Consider the following 22,770-nt stretch of genomic DNA (forward strand, 5'->3'; position numbering starts at 1 on the left):
AATTTTCCCAGATCATAGTCATGTGTTGTATAATAATCAGAGGACCAGCTATGCAGCTGTGTCAACAAGCAAAGTCAGTTTTTTTTCTAATAATGCAAATCTCTGACAAATGTTGTTCAGTAGTAGTAGATAGGTCAGCATTGCACTTAGCTGTGCCATTTAGGAGCAGATATATAGGTAGCGTTATCCGGCGACATCAATATGAGGCAAGAATTTTTCAGTTTATTCAGGTTGATTTGACAGGGCCATGACGTAGCACTGCGTACGTCCAAAGTTTATCATTTTAATTCTCAGTCAGTTTTGTATAGGAAATTTTTACATACGGGAAGGTTACAACATAGTTAACAATTTTCATAGTTCACTGTATCACTTACTAACGCACTCATCTCCTGGAACACACACTGCAAATTGAGCCGTTAAAGATACCGCACTAGCAATACATCTCACGAAAGACATTTAACTCAGAACTGTCAGAAATGTCTGCATTATATCGCTCCAACATCAAACTAGTTAACAATCATGCCCACAAATGCTAGTGTCTTGTTATCTGAGATCTGAAGCACATAGCATACGGTCTATCGAGCTAACAGCTTGTGTCATGAACGGCAAGAAACGTAACATCTTTCAAGCGTTTTGTGCCTGGTTCCTGCCGCGCTCTTTATGACAAGGCACTAGAATCAGTGTCGCACTGCTACTCATAAAAACACTGCTTCTAAACGACCGTGTCGCGACTGCTATTATACTGCAGTAGAACACGGCCAGAACTGCTGAGGGACAGGTTTCCGTCTCTTCCGCAACCACAAGTCAGTCAGTCGACGCTGAGCTTCTTGAACGAACCTTCCATGCCGAACATGTCGTTCACAATTGCCGTGCCGGGAGGTCTCTTGCTCTCGTCCGATACGTATCTGTCCTGCTCAAGCAGCCAATCTCTGTACGGGTACATGATGGCGTAAGACGCGTCTGTAACAAAACAGAGAGAAACAGTTTAATACCTACGTTCAACTGTGACAGCAAGAAACAGACAAAATTAAAAACATTTAACAACACGAGGTGACTGTGTAACGGAACAGCTACATCTAAACGCATTAAACAATAAATTTTTCGAAACTGTTTTCCATTCCTGTCGATCGAGTACTCTGGAAACGATTTGTGTATGTTTGAAATGGAGATACCTTTGTGATTTATAAAATGACCTCCTTTTATGTCAAAGATAAAAGGGTGTAACAGTTATTTCCTTAACTGTAAATGGCTGCACTCCTTGAAGGGTTCAAATGATGATTTAATTAGAGGTAAAAACATTGCCGCGAAAATCAGTCTAATGGGACCCCTGACATGCCGCGCTCGGTGCTGACGTGTGCAAGAGTAGAAAAAAGGCACAACGTAGCGCGTGTGTGAAATATGCTTTGTCAACGGCCGCAGGTGTCAAATTATAATTGTGCTACACAGTAGATCGAAACATTTACAAAGCGGTGTAGCATTTAGTTGCGCGGTATTATATTGTCTCAGAAATCGTCAAGAAGCGGATGCAAGAATTTTCGGACTTAACGACGCTGTAAACTTTCGTGAGTCATGGCTGCCGCTGGAACAATGGGTCTGGAAAGCGTCACGTTGGTCGGTGTTTAATAATGTATCGGGGACGTGAACAAGCTGTGCGAGATCATTGTACACCGCAATGTCAACGACGCAAACACGAAAATTTGTTTACTAGTTGTAAAAGCTGTGATGCGTAGCAGTCATTTTAGTGGAAGTGTGAATTCGTACGTGTAAATAACTGCACATTACCATATTACAGTTCACTGGTAACAGTGACTTGAATTTGTTTTCACACACCGGACAATGCTCTGTCCTCACTTCTGGGTCATTAATTTCAAATAGTAACTTACGTTACAATTACGATCTTAAGAATCGTATTTACATTCTCAGAAGCCTGAGTATTTCAAAGTATGAAGTTGATTACATATCAGTTCATTTAAACTGGTTAAAAAGGTAATACATATACATTAGTCGCGTTTTTCAAGGTTCCATACCTTAGTCGGTAAAAAGCGAACCCTTATAAGGTCCATTTGCCGTCTTCCATCTGTCTGTCCCACTGATAAGATTGCTTTTCCTCAGCAACAGGTAGAAATATCAAGTAGAAATTTATGTCACATACTAAGGTCTACAGTCTCTTGGCAGCGTAAAAAGACTGAAGCTTAAAAGTCAGTGCAGTCAAAAGATACGACTATTTGTGTCATATATTTTGATACTCGCAAATTCTTTCATGAAGACCTACAGCGCACTTCCCATTGATCTAGAGCCATGGACGTTTGTAAGAAACAAGATTCTACATTACAACTAGAGGAGAAAATCTGAAAATTGTTAATTCGTAATTATATCACACGAAAAGAAAATTTGTCATTTGTTATTTACTGCTCTCTGTCCATCCGTTTGTTAAGATTCCTTTCTCTCATGAACTGATAGGCGTACCAAGTGGCAATTTATGTCACCTACTAAAATGCAAGGATGTAGAGGCTTATTTCACTAGGGGTAATATAGATACTGCCTACAGGAAAATTAAAGAGACCTTTGGAGAAAAAAGAACCACTTGCATGAATATCAAGAGCTCAGATGGAAACCCAGTTCTAAGCAAAGAAGGGAAAGCAGAAAGGCGGAAGGAGTATATAGAGAGTCTATACAAGGGCGATGTACTTGAGGACAATATTATGGAAATGAAAGAGGATGTAGATGAAGATAAAATGGGAGATATGATACTGCGTGAAGAGTTTGACAGAGCCCCAGGACTAGACAACACTCCAGTAGAATTACTGCTGACAGCCTTGGGAGAGCCACTCCTGACAAAACTCTACCATCTGGTGAGCAGGATGTATGAGACAGGCGAAATACCCCCAGACTTCAAGAAGAATATAATAATTCCAATCCCAAAGAAAGCAGGTGTTGACAGATATGAAAATTACCGAACTATCAGTTTAATAAGCCACGGCTGCAAAATACTAACGCGAATTCTTTACAGAAAAATGGAAAGACTGGTAGAAGCCGACCTCGGGAAGATCAGTTTGGATTCCGTAGAAATATTGGAACACGTGAGGCAATACTGACCCTACGACTTATCTTAGAAAAAAGATTAAGGAAAGGCAAACCTACGTTTCTAGCATTTGTAGACTTAGAGAAAGCTTTTGATAATGTTGATTGGAATACTCTCTTTCAGATTCTGAAGGGGGCAGGGATAAAATACAGGGAGCGAAAGGCTATTTACAATTTGTTCAGAAACCAGATGACAGTTATAAGAGTTGAGGGACATGAAAGGGGAGCAGTGGTTGGGAAGGGAGTGAGACAGCGTTGTAGCCTATCCTCGATGTTATTCAATCTGTATATTGAGCAAGCAGTAAATGAAACAAAAGAAAAATTTGGAGTAGGTAATAAAATCCATGAAGAAGAAATAAAAACTTTGAGGTTCGCTGATGACATTGTAATTCTGTCAGAGACAGCAAAGGACTTGGAAGAGCAGTTGAACAAAATGGACAGTGTCTTGAGAAGGGAATATATAATGAAATGTAGTCGAATTAAGTCGGGTGATGCTGAGGGAAGTAGATTAGGAAATGAGACACTTAAAGTAGTAAAGGAGTTTTGATATTTGGGGAGCAAAATAACTGATGATGGTAGAAGTAGAGAGGATATAAAATGTAGACTGGTATGGCAAGGAAAGCGTTTCTGAAGCAGAGGAATTTGTTAACACAGAGTATAGATTTAAGTGTCAGGAAGTCGTATCTGAGCGGTGTGTACTTCCATCTTTTCACGGCTCGTTTCCTGAGCGTCGTGTGGAGCCAGTATTTTTGGGAATCGACAGGTTTGGGCGCGATCAGGCTCTAGCATCTCGTTGCTGTCTTTCATTGCTTCGCTTCTATTTCGTTTTTCCGCAGTTGTTCAGGTTGGTCTTTTATGGAGCTCTTTCGTTTGAACTCCCGCCCGTAGTGTACCCACTATCGATTGCAAGTTCTGTCTTTGGTGTACTTGGAAACCGTAGGCTGGTAACACGACCGACTCACGTGTTTACTGCAGCAGACTCTTTGGCCTGTACTATTTATAGGCGAGCGCGGTCACGCTGGAGGAGGCACACTCCCGACTCCATCTCCTCAAGCTCCTTTCCGGCCGTACGTGGGGTCTGGACCCCTCCACCATCCTCCACACCTATAAATCCCTCATCCGCCCTATTCTTTGTTACGCCCATCCGGCCTGGATCTCGCCCCCCCCCCCCCCTGCTACCTTTTAGAAATCCCTCCAAATCCTTGAACGCCATGCTCTCCGCCTCGTCTATCGCATCCGTCTCCCCTCCCCCACGCGGATCCTGTATGATCTCATCCCCTTCCCCCACCTCCTCCTCTTCCTTGAAAGGACACGGATCCTGTACACCTCCCGCAAACTCGATCCTCCTCATCCGCTTGTCTCACCCATCCTCCCCCACCCCCACCCGTTGCCGGACCTGTATTCCCACGTCCCACCCGGTCTCCATCTCTCCACCCTCCTTACCCTCTCCCAAGGTGGCTTCCGCCAGCTCCCCCTCCCTGATGATGTCCTCCTCCCCTCCATCTACCCCTCCTATCAACTTTGATCCTCCCCTCCCCACTTCCTGTGTCCTTTCCTCCCTCCCTCCCTCCCTCCCTTCTCTTCCCTTCCCTTCTCTTTCCTTTTCCCCTGTCCCCTCTCTCCTCCCCTCTTCCCCTGGGCTTCCCCTCCCCCTTCCTCCCTTCCCCCTATCTCCCCTGCCCTTGGCATCTGCTCTCAAATGGTTCAAATGGCTCTGAGCACTATGGGACTTAACATCTGTGGTCATCAATCCCCTAGAACTTAGAACTACTTAAACCTAACTAACCTAAGGACATCACACACATCCATGCCTGAGGCACGATTCGAACCTGCGACCGCATCTGCTCTCCCCTCTCCCTCTCCCACCCCCCCCCCCCCTCCTCCTCTCTTGGCAGGTCCCCGGACTCGTACACGGTTAGTGAACATTCGCGCGCTGGAGGTCAACGCCTCGTGTTCTGTGTGTGTCGTCGTTTTGTGCTTAAGTGGTTCAGTGTTATTCGTTTTTGTGCACCTACGTTCACGTGTGACACTGTTCGTCTCTGTCCAAGTGTCTGAACAAATTTTATCTTGGACTCTACACCCGTGAGCGGCTCCATGTATTTTAAAAAGTGTTTGTCTCCGTTTCTATGTCCACCATGTTTTTTTCTCTCGATGTGTTCATTTGTATCTTGTGTGTTCTCTGAGGCCAAAGAGCGGCGTAGCATGCTGCTGCTGGCCTGCCTGTTAACAGGTTTGAAAAGAACAATAAAGAAAAAAAAACATGCTGGAGGAGGCTGTCGTGCAGTGGCCTTCGTGTCTGCTCTGGCGACGTCGACATCCTGCCTTCCGCTTACGGGTGTTGTTATCGAACCCGCACTTCTACACGTGGAGGAACGTCGGCCTGGTTGCGGCCCCTCTGTCCGCTCTTCACTGGTTGTCCGCGGGAGGCGGATGGCAGTCTGATCATCGCCTGTGTCGACGAAGGCAAACAAACAGTAACCATCGTGGGGCGGTGGAGCCGCCTTTCGGCGAGGGTTTGAGTCTGGGAGCAGTTCGGCTGGGTCGGTGTCTGCCGGGACGACTGGGGACGGCTCAGAATTGTGCACAGCAGTCCCGGACAAACGACGAAGTGCGCCGAGGGAAAGGAGGAAAAAAAGTTAAGTGTGAATGTTTCAAGTTGGTGTGCTTTGGGATTGAGTTCATCCAGTCGTCTTTCCCGCCTTGTGGCCACCGCTGTGGTAATCATCTGTTCTGTTCACTGGTGCAATTCTGACAGTGCAGATTCCTCCACACATCGTTGCTAACCGGTGTAGTGGTGTATTTTGGTAGTTATTTGTGTACGTTTGCACTTCTGTGTTTTGGTAGTTCATCCTCCCGCCCTGTGGTTGCAGAATTTCGGGTGTGGAGCTAGTTCCTTGTCTCCCAAGATCTAGTGTTGTATTATTAATTTTAATTCTACTTCAGTCTAGTGTTCTGCTAATCCCTGGGTATATGTCCGCCATACTGTTTGCGCTGTATTTATTCTAAGTGAGTTGCACTGACAGTAGTTGGGGGTTCGAGTCCCGTCACGGAGCTGATAAGGGGTCACATTGGTTTCGGCTTGTCAGTTGGAGGGTGTGCCCTTAGAGGTTTGTTAACATTGGCATGTCAGCGTTGTCTAGCGCTACCGGGACCTAAAGAAGAACATTGCACTGATTAGGGAATGTTGTTATACGTTCTTGTTTTCATTTCGATTCCTGTATTTGTGAAGGCAACCGCATGAAGTAAGATCTGTTCTGAAGCTATACTGGATCTTGCGCTCTTGGTATTTTTGGTTTTGTTTTGATCCCGACTATTTGGGTGTCAGGAATATGAAACTGTGTTGTTAATGTTTGGCTTGAACAGCGGATACGCGGCTAGTTTAGTACGTGTGGCATGGCGTCCTCGTGAAAGCGTGCCCGCTGGATTGCGATTACGTCTCCTCAAAGTGTAATTTCCACCTTACTAAAACCCCCTTGTTGAAAGGGAGGAAGGAAAAAAAACTTTAGAAATATCTTCTATTTGCATTAACTGTCTTACCTGTGGCTTAAGTAAATATCTGCTCAGTGGTTAAGCTAATGGGAGCACCCATCCTAAAAGCAACTAGCGCACTTCTGTTATGGAGGCCCTCGTGCCTATTTGGTCCGAAAGATTGTATAAACAGGCTTACAAGCTCCGTATCGAACTTCTGATGGATTTTTTTTGAGTGATTCTGGATTATTAAAACTGATTGTAGTGCAAACGTTTGTATTTTACCAACCGGGCTTATAAGTTATTAATGTGATTGGCTAGAATGTAATACGAAAGTTTTAGGACCATAGGTTGTCCTGGTAGAAATTTTGAAGCCATGCTGTGTTGTGAATTCATGTATTTATGTTTTATATTCCAATGAGAAGTTAAAAGCGGTAAACCCACGCTTTGTGATTAATAATTAAAGATTTAAGAGTGCGTTCACTCAGCCCTTACTTATGTGTTTTGTTGTTATTATTTTTAAAAATAATAGGCGTTTTAGTTTCTTAAATTAAAGCCTTTGCAATTCGAAAGTGGTGGCCCTCCCATTTTGGTTAATTGTAAGCATCGAAGCAGTATTTACGTAGTTGGTGTTATGTATTGTATTTTATGGATCGTTTATGTGTTAAATCACGTCTGGTATGTCAATTCCTTGGTCCCGTCCACACCTTGGTCGTAGTCTTTTAATGTTGAATGATCAGACCACCGTTCCAGTTTCTGAAAGTATTTGTATGGAGTGTAACCATGTATGGAAGTGAAACATGGATGATAAATAGTTTAGACAAGAAGAGAATATAAGCTTTGGAAATGTGGTGCTACAGAAGAATGCTGAAGATTAGATGGGCAGATCACATAACTAATTAGGAGGTATTGAATAGAATTGGGGAGGAGTTTGTGGCACAACTTGACTAGAAGAAGGGATCGGTTGGTAGGACATGTTCTGAGGCATCAAGGGATCACCAATTTAGTATTGGAGGACAGCGTGGAGGGTAAAAATAGTAGAGGGAGACCAAGAGATGAATACACTAAGCAGATTCAGAAGGATGTAGGTTGCGGTAGGTACTGGGAGTTGAAGAAGCTCACACTGGATAGAGTACCATGGAGAGCCACATCAAACCAGTCGCAGAACTAAAGACCACAACAACAGTACATCCTAATCTATTGTAGATAGGATCAATATTCAACAAGAAAAATCTATGGTCAATTGGTGATGTAAAACAGTTAAGCTTCTAGGTCAATGCAGTCAAAAGATACGACCATTTGTCACATATTTTGACACTCGCAAATGCACTCATCAAATCTCACTGGGTACTTCCCGTTGGTCTAGACTCTTAATATTTCGCAATAACCAAGCTTTCACTATAGAGCTAAAGAAAAACGTTCTGAAGCTGTTGATTTGTAACTGTCACCCGTAAAAATTATTTTTCGCATTTGTTATCCGACTTCAGGACTTAAAACGATATCGAAAGTATCGTAATTTCTGGGACCGACATATTAGCTGTATTAATGTCGAAAACAGGCAAAAATCGGCGAGGATCTCGATTCCCGTGATGGATGAACTGCCTGTATACATAAGTTTGTACGTAACATTGACAGTGTGAAACCTATTCACACCTGGTCAATTTCTTTTCAATTTGCTAAATAAATTTTGCTCAAAGAAAGTTAACAAGTATAGTAATAATTTTCGATAATTACTTACGTAAACGTTTTAACGATGGTTACCCAAAGGTGGCATTAGAAACAACATTGCTTGCCTCCATCTTGAATTTTTGAGTAAAAATCAGATTAAGACAATTGATTATTAATTCACCGTAATGAGATTTTCACTCTGCAGCGGAGTGTGCGCTGATATGAAAGTTCCCGGCAGATTAAAACTGTGTGCCCGACCGAGACTCGAACTCGGGACCTTTGCCTTCCGCGGGCAAGTGCTCTACCATCTGAGCTACCGAAGCACGTCTCACGCCCGGTACTCACAGCTTTACTTCTGCCAGAAGTTTCAATTCACCGTAAATTTCAGAATTTATAAAATAAATTATTTACTTCAAAGCTTGGCGATCGTAAGAACCTAGTCGTAATATTTATTTTAAAGGAGTCTAATAAGGTGAGTCACAACATCTCTATCCCTTTGCCTGCAAAGAGACGTTGTTGCACTGTTGGGTATAATCGCGATCTCGAAACAACATCAAAGGTAGGCAGTGTTAAGTTTCAGGCAGTGCTTTCGCAGGAGAGGGGGAAATAAACGATCAAGCCCCTGTAGCCACCAGTTGCTTTGGTATGAGTATTCGATCGCCCATATTGTCTAACAACATATCAGAAAGAGCAGACATGGTTAAAAAGAGAAAAGTGATGATAATAATATAGTTATTTTCCGACGTAATAGCCTTGCAAAAGCTCCATTGAGTGACAGGATAAAGCTTTTTTTTTTGCTAAAAACTGTCGAGAATGAAAGACAACAACCTGTTTCACAGTCTAGGTCGAACGCCACAGGCTCACAAACGGTAGATGTAGCCTTCGATTTCACGCGTAGCGGCCGTTGACGTGGATCAGGGCTTTCGTAACTCAGTATAAACGTTTTGACCGCAGTTGGCATATTTAAACGATTTTAATAAATGAAACAAACAATAGTAAGACTAGTTGGTCCCAAAGTGTCAGTCTTGTAATAACTGGCGCATAAGAAACTATATGCGACTGTACGAAATTTGTCGCCAAAAGTACCAACTGTATTTACGTAAAATCGTGAGGGTTTAGTCACAACTGGCTGACAGGTACAGAAATTACCGTCATTTATATAACACTACCTTCATCCACTGGTAGACACTTTCTTAGTAGGCTGCTAATGCAATACACAACAAATTGAATTTAGCTTTATAAGAGACATGTTTCGGCTTTCTCTAGAAGCATGACTACTAGTGCTGATCATTTTCCTTCTCTTAATCCAATTTCTGACAACGTCTACTCTAATTACTACATACGAATGAGCTTCCGTAGTAGACCACGTTAGGTAAGACAATATGCCATAGCATCCATACACACATTCAGCGATTTATAAAATTAAATATGGAGGTGCATTAACTATAGTATAGGACAAACAAGGTAAACGCTTTGTCATTAGATTTAAAAACACGTAGACACAAAAGCCTGCTGTAGACCTTCAACTGCTAACCATCTTCAGACGACCAAAAACAAGTAGAATAACATCGAGAACTTCTTAGAAACTCTTCATACAAATTGGGAATGAAGACAGGTTACTTATTTAGAAGAGATACAGATTTATAATGCATTTAGAGACCAGCCAGAATATACCTTGAACGAACAGACTCACTAAAAACTAGGATATTGTCATACTGTTTGTGGAAAATCATATAACATGGCATTTTTAGAAATGATTCAAATGGCTCTGAGCACTATGGGACTTAACACCGGAGGTCATCAGTCCCCTAGAACTTAGAACTACTTAAACCTAACTAACCTAAGGACATCACACACATCAATGCCCGAGGCAGGATTCGAACCTGCGGCCGTAGCGATCACGCGGTTCCAGACCTAAGAGCCTAGAACTGCTCAGTCACAACGGCCGGCGGCGTTTTTAGATACAACCGGAATTTGTGCACTGTTGTTGTTGGCCATTGTCCTAGGCCATGTTACACTTGTTCCTAAGTTGCACCACTTTTATCCTTGCTAGGTAGGTTCACAACAGTACGTCACTTGCTTGATACCACACAAACGTGCGGCTGTATGCCCTTACTTTATACCTGTTGACCTTTTAATTTACATCCAAGAATCTTGACCCTGTTACATCCGTATTCGAAAGGTGCTTTTAATCATTAGTAGCAAAGTCACTTATTTTTTAACATATATCGTGTACGTGTACTAAAGTACGTATATTACGTATATTTATTTGAATTGGAAAACAGGCACACATCATGTTTGTCTGTGTGTGCATGATTTAATTATGTTGACTTCGAATTTCCGTTTATATTTAGGACCCTGACCTAGTTACACATGTGTTTTAAAGGCTTTTTTTCTTGTGACTAAGCAAGTAACATCAGTTTTACCAGATGACGTTTCAGTTACGATTAGTTGTACGTACTATCCTGAACTGCATTTCGCATGATATGTGTGCAGCCCACATAACGTAGCTGTCTTGAGGGTTCTCTACTCTCTTTGCAGTACAGTCGTTCCACTATACAAAATGCACACCACAACAGATCAGTAGAGAGCACTGTTCTTTAAGGTAATCAGGCCAGATTTAAATCATCACCATAAAATTAAAAATACGAGGTATCAAGTCATTAGAGATGATACAGTCCTCAACGCTTGTAAAATTACTTTATTACAGTAAGTGACATTTCAAAATCACTACCACACACATTATAATTTGAACTAACTCAGGCCAACCAGCGGATTTTAGGCAAAATAAAATATCTGCATGAACAAGGGATTTTGAGACAATACGTGGACTCCTGAAGTACTATGACAATCTGAAGTATTTTTGCTCTTTAAAAGGTTTCCTCACGTCTGTGAAACGTTGTTCCTGATAAGAGTGGTTAGTCATAAACAGGATGTTGAACTAACCAGTTACAAGCAACGTGACTAACAGTGACAAGTGCTCTATGGAAACCCCAAAATTAATATCGTATAAACTGTAATTTCTCTGTAATCTTGATTGAGTAGTTGTTAGTGCACATTTTTGAACTTTAAACGACACTACGAGCTTTTTTGTTCCTGATTGAAACCAAACACCTACAGCCACTGTAACTAACCACAGTTTCCATGCTGGACCAAGACTCGACGAGAGCCGGCCGCAGTGGCCGAGCGGTGGAAGATATTTGCAACTTATGATAACTAAAATCAACAAAGAATTGCGCGACATTGCAAAAAGAAGGCGATATTGTGCCAACCGCAATCGGCGGTTTAAAGGACGGGGAAAGAAGAACATCTAGGACTGCTGACATGATGGTGCGTTGCCGTTGCTTCCAGATCTGTACCGTCGCTTGCAGGTATAGATTGAGAGCCTTGTTTCACACGTTTGTGAGATTAAGTCCTCCAGAATGGTGTGGGAGAGTTAAAGTCTCGTATTTGACACTAAACAGCATCCCTTGGCCGCCATTAATCTGTCAACAATAGAATGTGGCATTGGCACTACCTGTGCCAGGTGTGGCAGTCGCGAGGCGAGATGAACATCAGTGTATTCCAAACTTTGGAGCAGGGCGTGGTTTCGGAGCGAATTTTTGCGTACGTGCAGTCGGACGTGCTGGAGCAGTCGCTCGTAGCTCGCCGCCACTCATTGCCGCAGCGATCTGGTGGACAAAACCCCTAAGCATCGCTCAGTGTCCACCGTCGCAAACGGAGACTGCAGAGCGTCCAGACCCCGTCCGATGTGCATAATCTTGGTTTTTAAACGAACACACCGCCGTTTGACTGTACTGTTGTTTATCTAATTACAACCAAATTTCATCCTTTTATGCCTTTTTCAAGTGCCTGAGTTTATGTCATTAACATATATTACTTGACATCAAGCTCAAAATTGTCACAGAAATGATACAGGATTTGGGCTGGACATCATTAAAGAAAGGCGTTTTTCGTTGGACGCAATCTTCTCACGAAATTCCAATCATCAACTTTCTCCTCCGATTGCGAAAATATTTTGTTGACACCGACCTAGATAGGGAGAAACGATCACCACGATAAAATAAGGGAAATCAGAGCTCGTACGGAAATATATAAGCGTTCCTTCTTTCCGCACGCTATACGAGATTGGAATAATAAAGAATTGTGAAGGTGGTCCGATGAACCCTCTGCCAGGCACTTAAATGTGATTTGCAGAGTATCCATGTAGATGTAGATTTAAAAAGTAATCGCTCCGCACGAAATGCCAGATGTAAAATCATCATATTATAAAAATATTCGTAAATAATAGTGGGAGCACTTCATATTTAATAAAAACGGTTTCACTTTGGTATGTAAAAGCTGAACACGTGTCCTTGAGTCGCGGGGAGCGAATACATCTTAATTTATGGCCAATTTTGAGCTTCACGCCGCTCGCATGCGACATGCTTCCATCAGGGCAATGATGTCACAGTGTTCACCTAGGACGTCGCTCCGAACTCCTAGACAAGCCTGGTCTGATGGTAATGTCTTGGATATTACAGCTTTGAGCCTTGCCGCCAACAATTGCACAACGATTTTGTAGTGTGTTGGGAATCGTGAGCGGTCGAAATTTATGGGCGCTGACACTCCCAGCCGCTTTCGGTGTTGGTATAGCATTTCCGGCCATGTTTTGCTACGAGACCTCCGTGACAGGGCGCAATAACTCATTATACATCAACACTCATTGCGACATCATTAGCCGGCCGCGGTGGCCGTGCAGTTCTGGCGCTGCAGTCCGGAACCGCGGGACTGCTACGGTCGCAGGTTCGAATCCTGCCTCGAGCATGGGTGTGTGTGATGTCCTTAGGTTAGTTACGTTTAAGTAGTTCTAAGTTCTAGGGGACTTATGACCTAAGATTTTAAGTCCCATAGTGCTCAGAGCCATTTGAACCATTTTTGGGACATCATTAGATCGCCAATTTCGAGATAAAATTCGAGTGTCAACCCAACTGGACCATGGGATTTATGCACTGTACCCTCCTTGAGTGCCACCGTTACGTCATGTTCCGTCAGGGGTTCCAATAAAGCCACTGCATTCAAACCATCCACCCCCTTCTGCATCTGTTGTAATGTGTCTTCTCCCATTCCGCCGTCCATCGCCGTCCCACTGTAAAAGAGGCGGGAATGCTGTAGGAACCCTGTTGTGAAGTTAAGGGCCGACCATCCCCACTATAGAGCACTGATCAACGATTGCCGATTACGTTATGTCATCTGGACACATGGTGCGTGGAAATACGTTCTCATCGACGTTGTCCAAGTGCCGAGCACGGATCGAATGTCCCTCCAATCGACGTCTCGTGATCGCTAAAATGCACTCCTGAATGCGATGGACTTCCGCTTGACGTCCGAGCGATGAAGCCCTGAATGACAGGTCACGGAGCGCCATGTAGTAATATTCAAGTGTATCTGAGCCATCTCGCTTTTTCCTTGCCATAATTTATTAGAGCCCTTCGTATCGCCGGTTTTGCGCATTATAGCCACTATGGAAGAGCGATAAAGCGCATCGCGTAGTGCAAATATTTTAGATCTGGTAGCCACGAACAGATCAGACCTCATCGACGGTGTCAGTGTTGAGACAGGGATTAGTGATCATGATGTTGTCATTACGATTATGGTTACGAAAGTTAAAAAGTCGGTCAAGAAGGCTAGGACAGTATTCTTACTAGAAAGAGCAGATAAGCAGTTGTTACAGGGTGTTTCAAAAATGACCGGTATATTTGAAACGGCAATAAAAACTAAACGAGCAGCGATAGAAATACACCGTTTGTTGCAATATGCTTGGGACAACAGTACATTTTCAGGCAGACAAACGTTCGAAATTACAGTAGTTACAATTTTCAACAACAAATGGCGCTGCGGTCTGGGAAACTCTATAGTACGATATTTTCCACATATCCACCATGCGTAGCAATAATATGGCGTAGTCTCTGAATGAAATTACCCGAAACCTTTGACAACGTGTCTGGCGGAATGGTTTCACATGCAGATGAGATGTACTGCTTCAGCTGTTCAATTGTTTCTGGATTCTGGCGGTACACCTGGTCTTTCAAGTGTCCCCACAGAAAGAAGTCACAGGGGTTCATGTCTGGCGAATAGGGAGGCCAATCCACGCCGCCTCCTGTATGTTTCGGATAGCCCAAAGCAATCACACGATCATCGAAATGTTCATTCAGGAAATTAAAGACGTCGGCCATGCGATGTGGCCGGGCACCATCTTGCATAAACCACGAGGTGTTCGCAGTGTCGTCTAAGGCAGTTTGTACCGCCACAAATTCACGAAGAATGTCCAGATAGCGTGATGCAGTAATCGTTTCGGATCTGAAAAATGGGCCAATGATTCCTTTGGAAGAAATGGCGGCCCAGACCAGTACTTTTTGAGGATGCAGGGACGATGGGACTGCAAGATGGGGCTTTTCGGTTCCCCATATGCGCCAGTTCTGTTTATTGACGAAGCCGTCCAGGTAAAAATAAGCTTCGTCAGTAAACCAAATGCTGCCCACATGCATATTGCCGTCATCAATCCTGTGCACTATATCGTTAGCGAATGTCTCTCGTGCAGCAATGGTAGCGGCGCTGAGGGGTTGCCGTGTTTGAATTTTGTATGGATAGAGGTGTGAACTCTGGTGCATGAGACGATACGTGGACGTTGGCGTCATTTGGACCGCAGCTGCAACACGGCGAACGGAAACCCGAGGCTGCTGTTGGATCACCTGCTGCACTAGCTGCGCGTTGCCCTCTGTGGTTGCCGTACGCGGTCGCCCTACCTTTCCAGCACGTTCATCCGTCACGTTTCCAGTCCGTTGAAATTTTTCAAACAGATCCTTTATTGTATCGCTTTTCGGTCCTTTGGTTACATTAAACCTCCGTTGAAAACTTCGTCTTGTTGCAACAACACTGTGTTCTAGGCGGTTGAATTCCAACACCAGAAAAATCCTCTGTTCTAAGGAATAAACCATGTTGTCTACAGCACACTTGCACGTTGTGATCAGCACACGCTTACAGCAGAAAGACGACGTACAGAATAGCGCACCCACAGACTGCGTTGTCTTCTATATCTTTCACATCACTTGCAGCGCCATCTGTTGTTGAAAATTGTAACTACTGTAATTTCGAAAGTTTGTCCGCCTGAAAATGTACTGTTGTCCCAAGCATATTGCAAGAAACGGTGTATTTCTATCGCTGCTCGTTTAGTTTTTACTGCCGTTTCAAATATACCGGTCATTTTTGAAACATCCTGTAGCATCCCAATTAGTAAATGAATCGACTTCATTTACTTCCGGTACGATGGACACGGAAGAATTATGGGCAAATTTTAAACACATTGTAAATCACGCACTGGAGAAGTATGCGCCGAAAAAGTGGGTTACGGACGGAAAAGACCCACCGTGGGTTAACAGCGAAATTCGGAGAATGCTCAGGAAGCAAAGACAGTTGCACTCGCGGTACAAGAAAGATCTGGAGAATGAGGACAGGAAAAAGTTAGTAGAGATTCGTGCTGCTGTAAAAAGAGCGATGCGTGAAGCATACGACCACTACCACCGTCATACCTTAGCAAAAGATCTTGCTGAAAACCCAAGGAAATTCTGGTCTTACGTTAAATCGGTTAGCGCGTCAAAGGCTTCCATCCAGTCACTCACTGATCAGTCTGGCCTGGCAACGGAAGACAGCAAAACGAAAGCTGAAATTTTAAATTTAGCATTTGAGAAATCTTTCATGCAGGAGGATCGTACAAACATACCGCCGTTTGAGTCTCGTACAGTTTCCTGTATGGAGGACACAGTGATAGACATCCCTGGGGTTGTGAAGCAGCTGAATGGGTTGCAAATAAATAAATCGCCAGTTCTGCAAGGTTCGCAGGAGGGCTTCTGTAAAGTCTGGAAGGTAGGAGACGAGATACTGGCGGAAGTAAAGCTGTGAGAAGGGGGCGTGAGCCGTGCGTGGGTAGCTCAGTTGGTAGAGCACTTGCCCGCGAAAGGCAAAGGTCCCGAGTTCGAGTCTCGGTCCGGCACACAGTTTTAATCTGCCAGGAAGTTTCATATCAGCACACACTCCACTGCAGGGTGAAAATCTCATTCTGGTAGTATATATGTTCATATTAGGAAAAAAAAAGGAAAAAAGTTAGAGAGAGAGAGAAACTGAGTAATAGGATGCGGCTCCACTTGAAGAGTATGCAAAAGAACAAAAAAAACGAAAAACGAAAAAAACAAAAAAATGAAAAAGAAAAGAATAAAAACGTAAAAACAAAAACAAAAAATACATCGGTTCTCGTCCGATCACGGAAGTTAAGCAAAAAAATAAAAATAAAAATAAAAAATAAAAGAAAAGAAAAAAAATCCCGGTGTGGTACACATATTTCACAATGGTCGCCGCAGACGTCGCACAGCGTTCCAATGCAGTTGATGTCAATAGACCCTTTCCTTTCCCTTCCCTTCCTTTCTCCTGCCCACTCCTTCAATTGAACCAACGGAAAACAGTTCATCTTCTGCAATAATTTCTTAACAGAAGACATGAACGTTCTCTGGCTTTGAAAGTGGCATTTACAGCCAGTTTTAGAACTTTACAAGCGTCGTTGCTAAGTGCAATTAAATGAAGAAACGCAAAGCAATTTCTGTTATGAAGTAAAGTCTTCATCAGCTAATTTAATTTTAATGTAATCTACTAGTAACTGCAGATGTCCGATATTAATTTGAAAAGTATTTCCTAGACATGAAAAGAACTAAATAACTACTTGTCACGGTCCACTTGACACAGAACGCCGCAGCCATTACCTGCAAACTAAATAACTACCTGTTTTCTGAGCAACAGATCCTAAGTACAACCAAGAAGCATTAAACGCTTGCTTCAGGCACGCGTGTAGAAGTAGCAGAATGAAGAAGTTAACATCGACAATGGCAGTAATAATTAAAGCATTTCGCAACTTCACACTCTGCAATGCTATTTCTCTGTCTAAGAATCTGCTTCAAATAGTGAAAATTTCAAAATGACTTCCAATAGAGGCTATAAGCGTCTTTACGATCCGCTGACATGAGCTAGCATAATTTCTCTGACAGAAGCCTGCTGATAATTAAGCAGTTAATAGAGGACTCAATGCATCCTACGTTTCGACAGTCATGAAAGTAGAACACATGGACTTCAGTGGTATGGTGGATTGCTCCTAGTTTCTTACTTGAGATATATGGGTTCGATTCCCTCTTAAACGTGTATTTGAAAAACACACGAACAGATCTCCTTCACATCTAGTAATGCCAAGTGAAGGGGAGGACGACGGTTCAATCCCTCGTCCGGCCATCCTGAATTAGGTTTTCCGTGATTTCCCTAAATCGCTTCAGGCAAATTCCAGGATGGTTCCTTTGAAAGGGCATGGCCGACTTCCTTCCCTAATCCGATGAGACCGATGACTTCGCTGTCTCGTCTCCTCCCCAAAACAACCCATCCCCCCCCCCCCCCCAAGTGAAGGTCATCAAGTTGCGCCGTAGTTCAGAATCCGCATTACAGACATCTTATCCCTTCTCAACCAACTGGGGCAGAGCCGGTTTAGATTGGGCCATAGCAGAGGCGCAAGTTGCAGCAAACAGAAAGTCTGTCGCCAATGAGCTTCCTTACACTGGAAACATTATTTTATTTAATTAACCTGTTGCCATTTAAGGTCACAAGGCTCTTACTTTTCTTGAACTTGAGACGTTAAAAAATTTGGTGATGGACGACGATTCGGATTGGGATCTCGTCTTTATTGTTGTGTGTGGGTCACATGCCACTATAGTTCGGTCATTTCGCTTTTTTCCCAGAGACGCAAACTCCTCTGTGTCTCCACGAAAGACACATCAGGGTCTGGATCCCGGCCCAACTCAAAAATATTTATGGTTTCATTCCAAACCTGACCATATGCGCACAGAACCACTAGTGACAAATAATTTTCGTTTTTAATGTCTCTCCATTTGTTGTCAGCAATAACGATAGGTGGAGTTATTTCTAGTCAAACATGCACACATCTCACTGGTGGTGAGCAAACAATTCGTGGGTAAAAATCAACGGCGGTATGTTGCGGGTTCGATTTCTGATCGGGAAAATGTATTTCAGATTCACACCCGTCGCTGCTGGTGAAAAAACTCCATGTCTAATATCAGATTTTACTTAGTTAAAAATCTGGTTACGCGTTGCGTTTGAGTTCGTGTCACAGAGCTGTATATCATGGCACTTTGTTTTAAACATGGGCAAATTACTTGAAATTATACTAAACATTTTTCATGGCTACTTAACACGGATATATCGGTTTTGACAGGATTCCACGCCGAGCACAAAAATTTTCATGTGCAAATTTTCTGACTGATACTGATGGAAACTTCGATATTGCTCGACTCTTTATCCTGGTCACCAATTAAGAACGTTGCTATGATCGAGTGTTGGTCAGGCACGAAAGCTTTGCTTAGTTACAATAGCTATAGGTGCTTCATTTCAATCCCGATCCGGTACAAAAATATGGTCACGTCGTTTAAAGTTCAAAAATGTGCACAAATAATTTCTCAAACAAGAGTACAGAGGAATTGATGACGACAGGATGTTAATTTTAAGGTTTCCATGAGCTCTTGCCGCTGTTAATAGCGTTGCTTGTAACTGGTTAGTTCAACGTCCAGTTTATGACCAACCGTTCATATAAGGAACGACGTTTCATGGGTGTGTGAAAACCTTTTAAAGAACAAAAATACTTCTAATTGTGACAGAACTTCAGGAGTCCAGATATTGTCTCAAAATTTCTTGTTTACAAAAGTATTTTATTTTACCTAGTGATAGGTGGAATGATTTATGTGATGGTGTTAGTTAAGTCAAATTCTAATGATTGTGGTAGTGATTCTGATATGTCACTTACTGTAATGAAATTGAATTTACAAACATTAAGGACTGTCTCATTTCTAGTGACTTGATACTTAGTACTTGTAATGTTATGGTGTCGTTTTACGCCTGGACTGGTTACCTTAAAGTAGTGTTGTGGTATTTGTTTTGTACAGGCAAACGACACCACTGCAAAGAAATTAAGAGGACCTGCAAGACAACTACATAAAGTGCGCTGCATGCAAATCAGGAGAAAGCAATTATTCAGGTCGTTGGTGCTCTTTCGAATATGATAGTACATGTACTTATGTATGTAGGTGTGACCTACGTTTTTCTGCATTCATGATTTTAGTCTTCTGTCCCTTTTATTTACTATGTATATATCACTTACATTCGTCTACTGTGGGTGGGCAATTTACAAGGCATTCGGTATCGAGTGAACGTTTTAATATCGTTGTACTCGCAAGTTAACTCTCTCTTTGCGTTAAAATCCTTGTCATTTTGCTGCTAGTGTAATCGAAACTCCACATTGGCTGCACAAGTATTTCATTTTCGTGTATACTGTGGATGTGCTTCTACTTTTATGCAAGGTGATTATGGTTATTGTGCTTGTGACATGGCATGTGCTCTAGTCATATGTACAACAATGAGTAAAGGTATATTACCATACGCATGGGCACTTGGTTACAGGCTCCTGGGAGCTATAGGGATTAGACAAGGAAATGGAAACACCAAAACACAACGTATTACCACGCCGAACACGGAACAGGAAGCCCGTTGGTATTCAAAACAGCTTCTAGTCGTCTAGGAATGGATAAATACATTTCCTGTATGGTTTTCAAGGAAATCTTTTACCATACATCTTGCAAAACAGTGGCAAGATCAGGTAACGATGATGGAGGTGAACAGCAACCAAGCAAGCTTCTCTCCAAAATAGACCACAGTAGTCAATGATACTGAGATCTGGTGACTGGTTGCCAGGGGAGATAGGGCAATTCGTCCCTGTGCTCTCAAAATCAGTCGTGGACGATGCTGAATAGCAGTCCTGCCGTCTTTGAACACATGTTCATTATTGAGGAACAAACATTGCAATTTATTTCTAATTTCTTTACCAGTCACTGTTTTATTTTATGTTTACTCTAACATAATACAACGAGTTTCGAAAATGGTCTGTTCATATTCAGGCGTTCATACACACAGAGAAATGTATGTTAAAATAAACAGTCTTAAACTAGATTAATCTAGAACTCTTTGTCCATTGTTTGCTACTGTAGCTGCTGGTGTGGCATTTGGGGGCAAGGAGGGGGGCAGTGTAATGCTAGAAATCGAAATCAGTGATGTCTTCTGCTGGTTTTCTTCCTTGTGGTTGACTATGTACATCACAGCCTGTGTAGGATTTTATTTTTTAAGTAACACTTCTTTGTATGTATGTAAGAACGCCTGAAGATGAACAAAACATGTTCGAAACGCGTTGCATTATGTTAAACATAAAATAAAGAAGTGACTGGTAGCAAAATTAGAAATAAATAATTATCCCACACAGTCACGGTTCACAAACATAGCCATTAAGGCCGAGAATAATAAGAAACACTGTGTCACAGGAAGGACGTGATGAGTAAAAATGGTCACATAATCCTCAGCAGTGACGCGACCTTACAGAGAAACCTTGGGGCCCATGAAATACCACGATGTGGCTGTCCAAATAATTGCGGAACCCCAACGACGTTTCACCTTTGGGACCGAAACTTGGCCAGAAATTGGAAACAGTTTCAAACAAGACTCATTCGACCAAATGACTTTTCCATTGCTCCACAGTCCAGTTTTTGTGGCCTCGGCACCACGTTTTTCTGTTACAGACATTTGCATCTCTGATGTATTGTTTTGGAACTTCAACTCGCCCTCCTATTTCTCTGATTCTAGAGCTCCCTTAGCGTTGTTTCGGTGCTGATAGGGTTCACGAATGTAAGATTCGGTTCTGCAGTGACATTGGCAGTTTTGTGGCTATCGCCCCCTTATTTTTCGTCACAATTCCCTTCAGTGACCATCTGTCATGATCATTAAACACAATTTATTCCATGTTGTGACATAGTGGACTGTATTTTTCCTCTTTCCATGTATGCTGTGTAAATCTTTGATACGTTGCCTCTTGAAACACTTTGGCTGCCTTTGACACGGAAGCACCCACAGTACGAGCACAAACACTTCGGCTACGTTAGAATTCACTTAGTTCTGGCATAATGCACTTACACGTACACAGAATACTGTTGTGACGACGACTGAGACCTACAAGGTACTGAGGATATTGGGCTGTGGGTTCGCGGTCAAATACAACGGCGTAAGTTGCAGGATTGGCCCGGCTCTGCATTTATGTTCAAACATGCATTTCTCGCTGTTTTTTCATATTTTTGTACAACTTCTGTACGTAACAGCAAGTCACAATGCTGTAAAGTGGCCTTTCACATCCCAGGTTTACTCTTTGCGAGTTAAGTTCTTTGTATTATTTGGAGGGCAATAGCATTTAATTATGTATATTTTGTGTTGACTCCTTAATATGTTTAAATGATGAGATTTTTTTAAAATATATTTGTTTATAGCGATGTATTAGCTGGTTCATACCTAGGGACTTTGAATTATATAACGTAAAACCAAGAGTAATTCCCCTCTGCAACGGAAGTGGTTCTGCGCGAGCGAAAAGGTGGTATCGGCGCTCAGCCTGGGCGGCAAACCAGAGGGCACAGTGTTCAGTCGGCAGCCAGGAACCGATGAGTGCCGAGCGAGGCTTACAGTACTGCAATTGAGATGGAGTGGCCTCGGATGTAACTTGTCGCTGAAAATGGTGCTCTCGCTTCGGGAAAGGCTATAAAAATATCAACGATGCCAAGAAGACGTAAATAGAGCTCATTAATGCCAACGGAGAGACTACGTAACCGCCACATGCTCGCGCCACCACGACTGCACAACCATTTCATCACACAGACGGAAGGTCAGAACTGTTTAACTGTATGAACCACTACTTTTGTGTTTCGTTTGGTGAAATTATAATTCTAATATTGAAAAACTGTGTTTGAACAATGAGTATGTCCTGTGCACTTATCCAAATAGGATCCTCTCCTTGTAAGTGATGAAATGCGAGTGTCCTTTGTAAAAAGAACTGGTTAAATTCTTGATTTATCCAAGAGTGCCTGAAATTAAATGAGAAATTAATAATATGTTGTTCATTAAATTAACTGTTCCATAGACAAAGAAAGGCACTTCATGAGAGACTTATTAGAAAGTTTTAAGAGCTTCATATTGCTTTAAATGTGTGTGTCAAAGTTTTGTGCTAGTACACTTAATGTGCTCGGTGAAAGTTACTTGTTTCATATGCAGATAAATTGAACTTAAATATGAAATCAGGCAAGAGTATTACCTGGGAAAAGTGTTTTAATGTTCATTTGCTTTAAAAAAGTGTCAGTAAAATTCACTTGCTTCACAAGTGGTGTCAAAAAGCAGTTGGTTTAGACGTTGATGGAAATTGGACTTTCACTTGAAGTCGTTTAAAGTAGTAGAGAGTACTGTCAATGCTAGTAGTGTTGAAACATTGCAAGATTAAAGATTTCAAGTGAGGGAGTAATCTGACTTCTACCGTTGTGTTGTTGTGGTCTTCAGTCCTGAGACTGGTTTGATGCAGCTCTCCATGCTACTCTATCCTGTGCAAGCTTCCTC

The 22,770-nt window shown here is 42.6% G+C and overlaps 1 protein-coding gene across 3 annotated transcripts in view; it reads right to left on the reverse strand.

The window, feature by feature from the left end:
• Window positions 1-202: 202 nt before the first annotated feature.
• LOC124795232 (alpha-tocopherol transfer protein-like) overlaps window positions 203-22,770 on the reverse strand; it is a 145,108-nt gene continuing 122,540 nt past the window's right edge. For all 3 annotated transcript variants that reach the window (XM_047259155.1, XM_047259154.1, XM_047259156.1), the window contains one exon: window positions 203-960. In XM_047259155.1, coding sequence (XP_047115111.1) covers window positions 809-960 — 152 coding nt within the window. In that variant the 3' untranslated portion in view covers window positions 203-808. The remainder of the gene's footprint in view (window positions 961-22,770) is intronic.

The sequence above is a fragment of the Schistocerca piceifrons genome, chromosome 4 (genome assembly GCF_021461385.2).
Source record: "Schistocerca piceifrons isolate TAMUIC-IGC-003096 chromosome 4, iqSchPice1.1, whole genome shotgun sequence".
NCBI classification, from domain to species: domain Eukaryota; kingdom Metazoa; phylum Arthropoda; class Insecta; order Orthoptera; family Acrididae; genus Schistocerca; species Schistocerca piceifrons.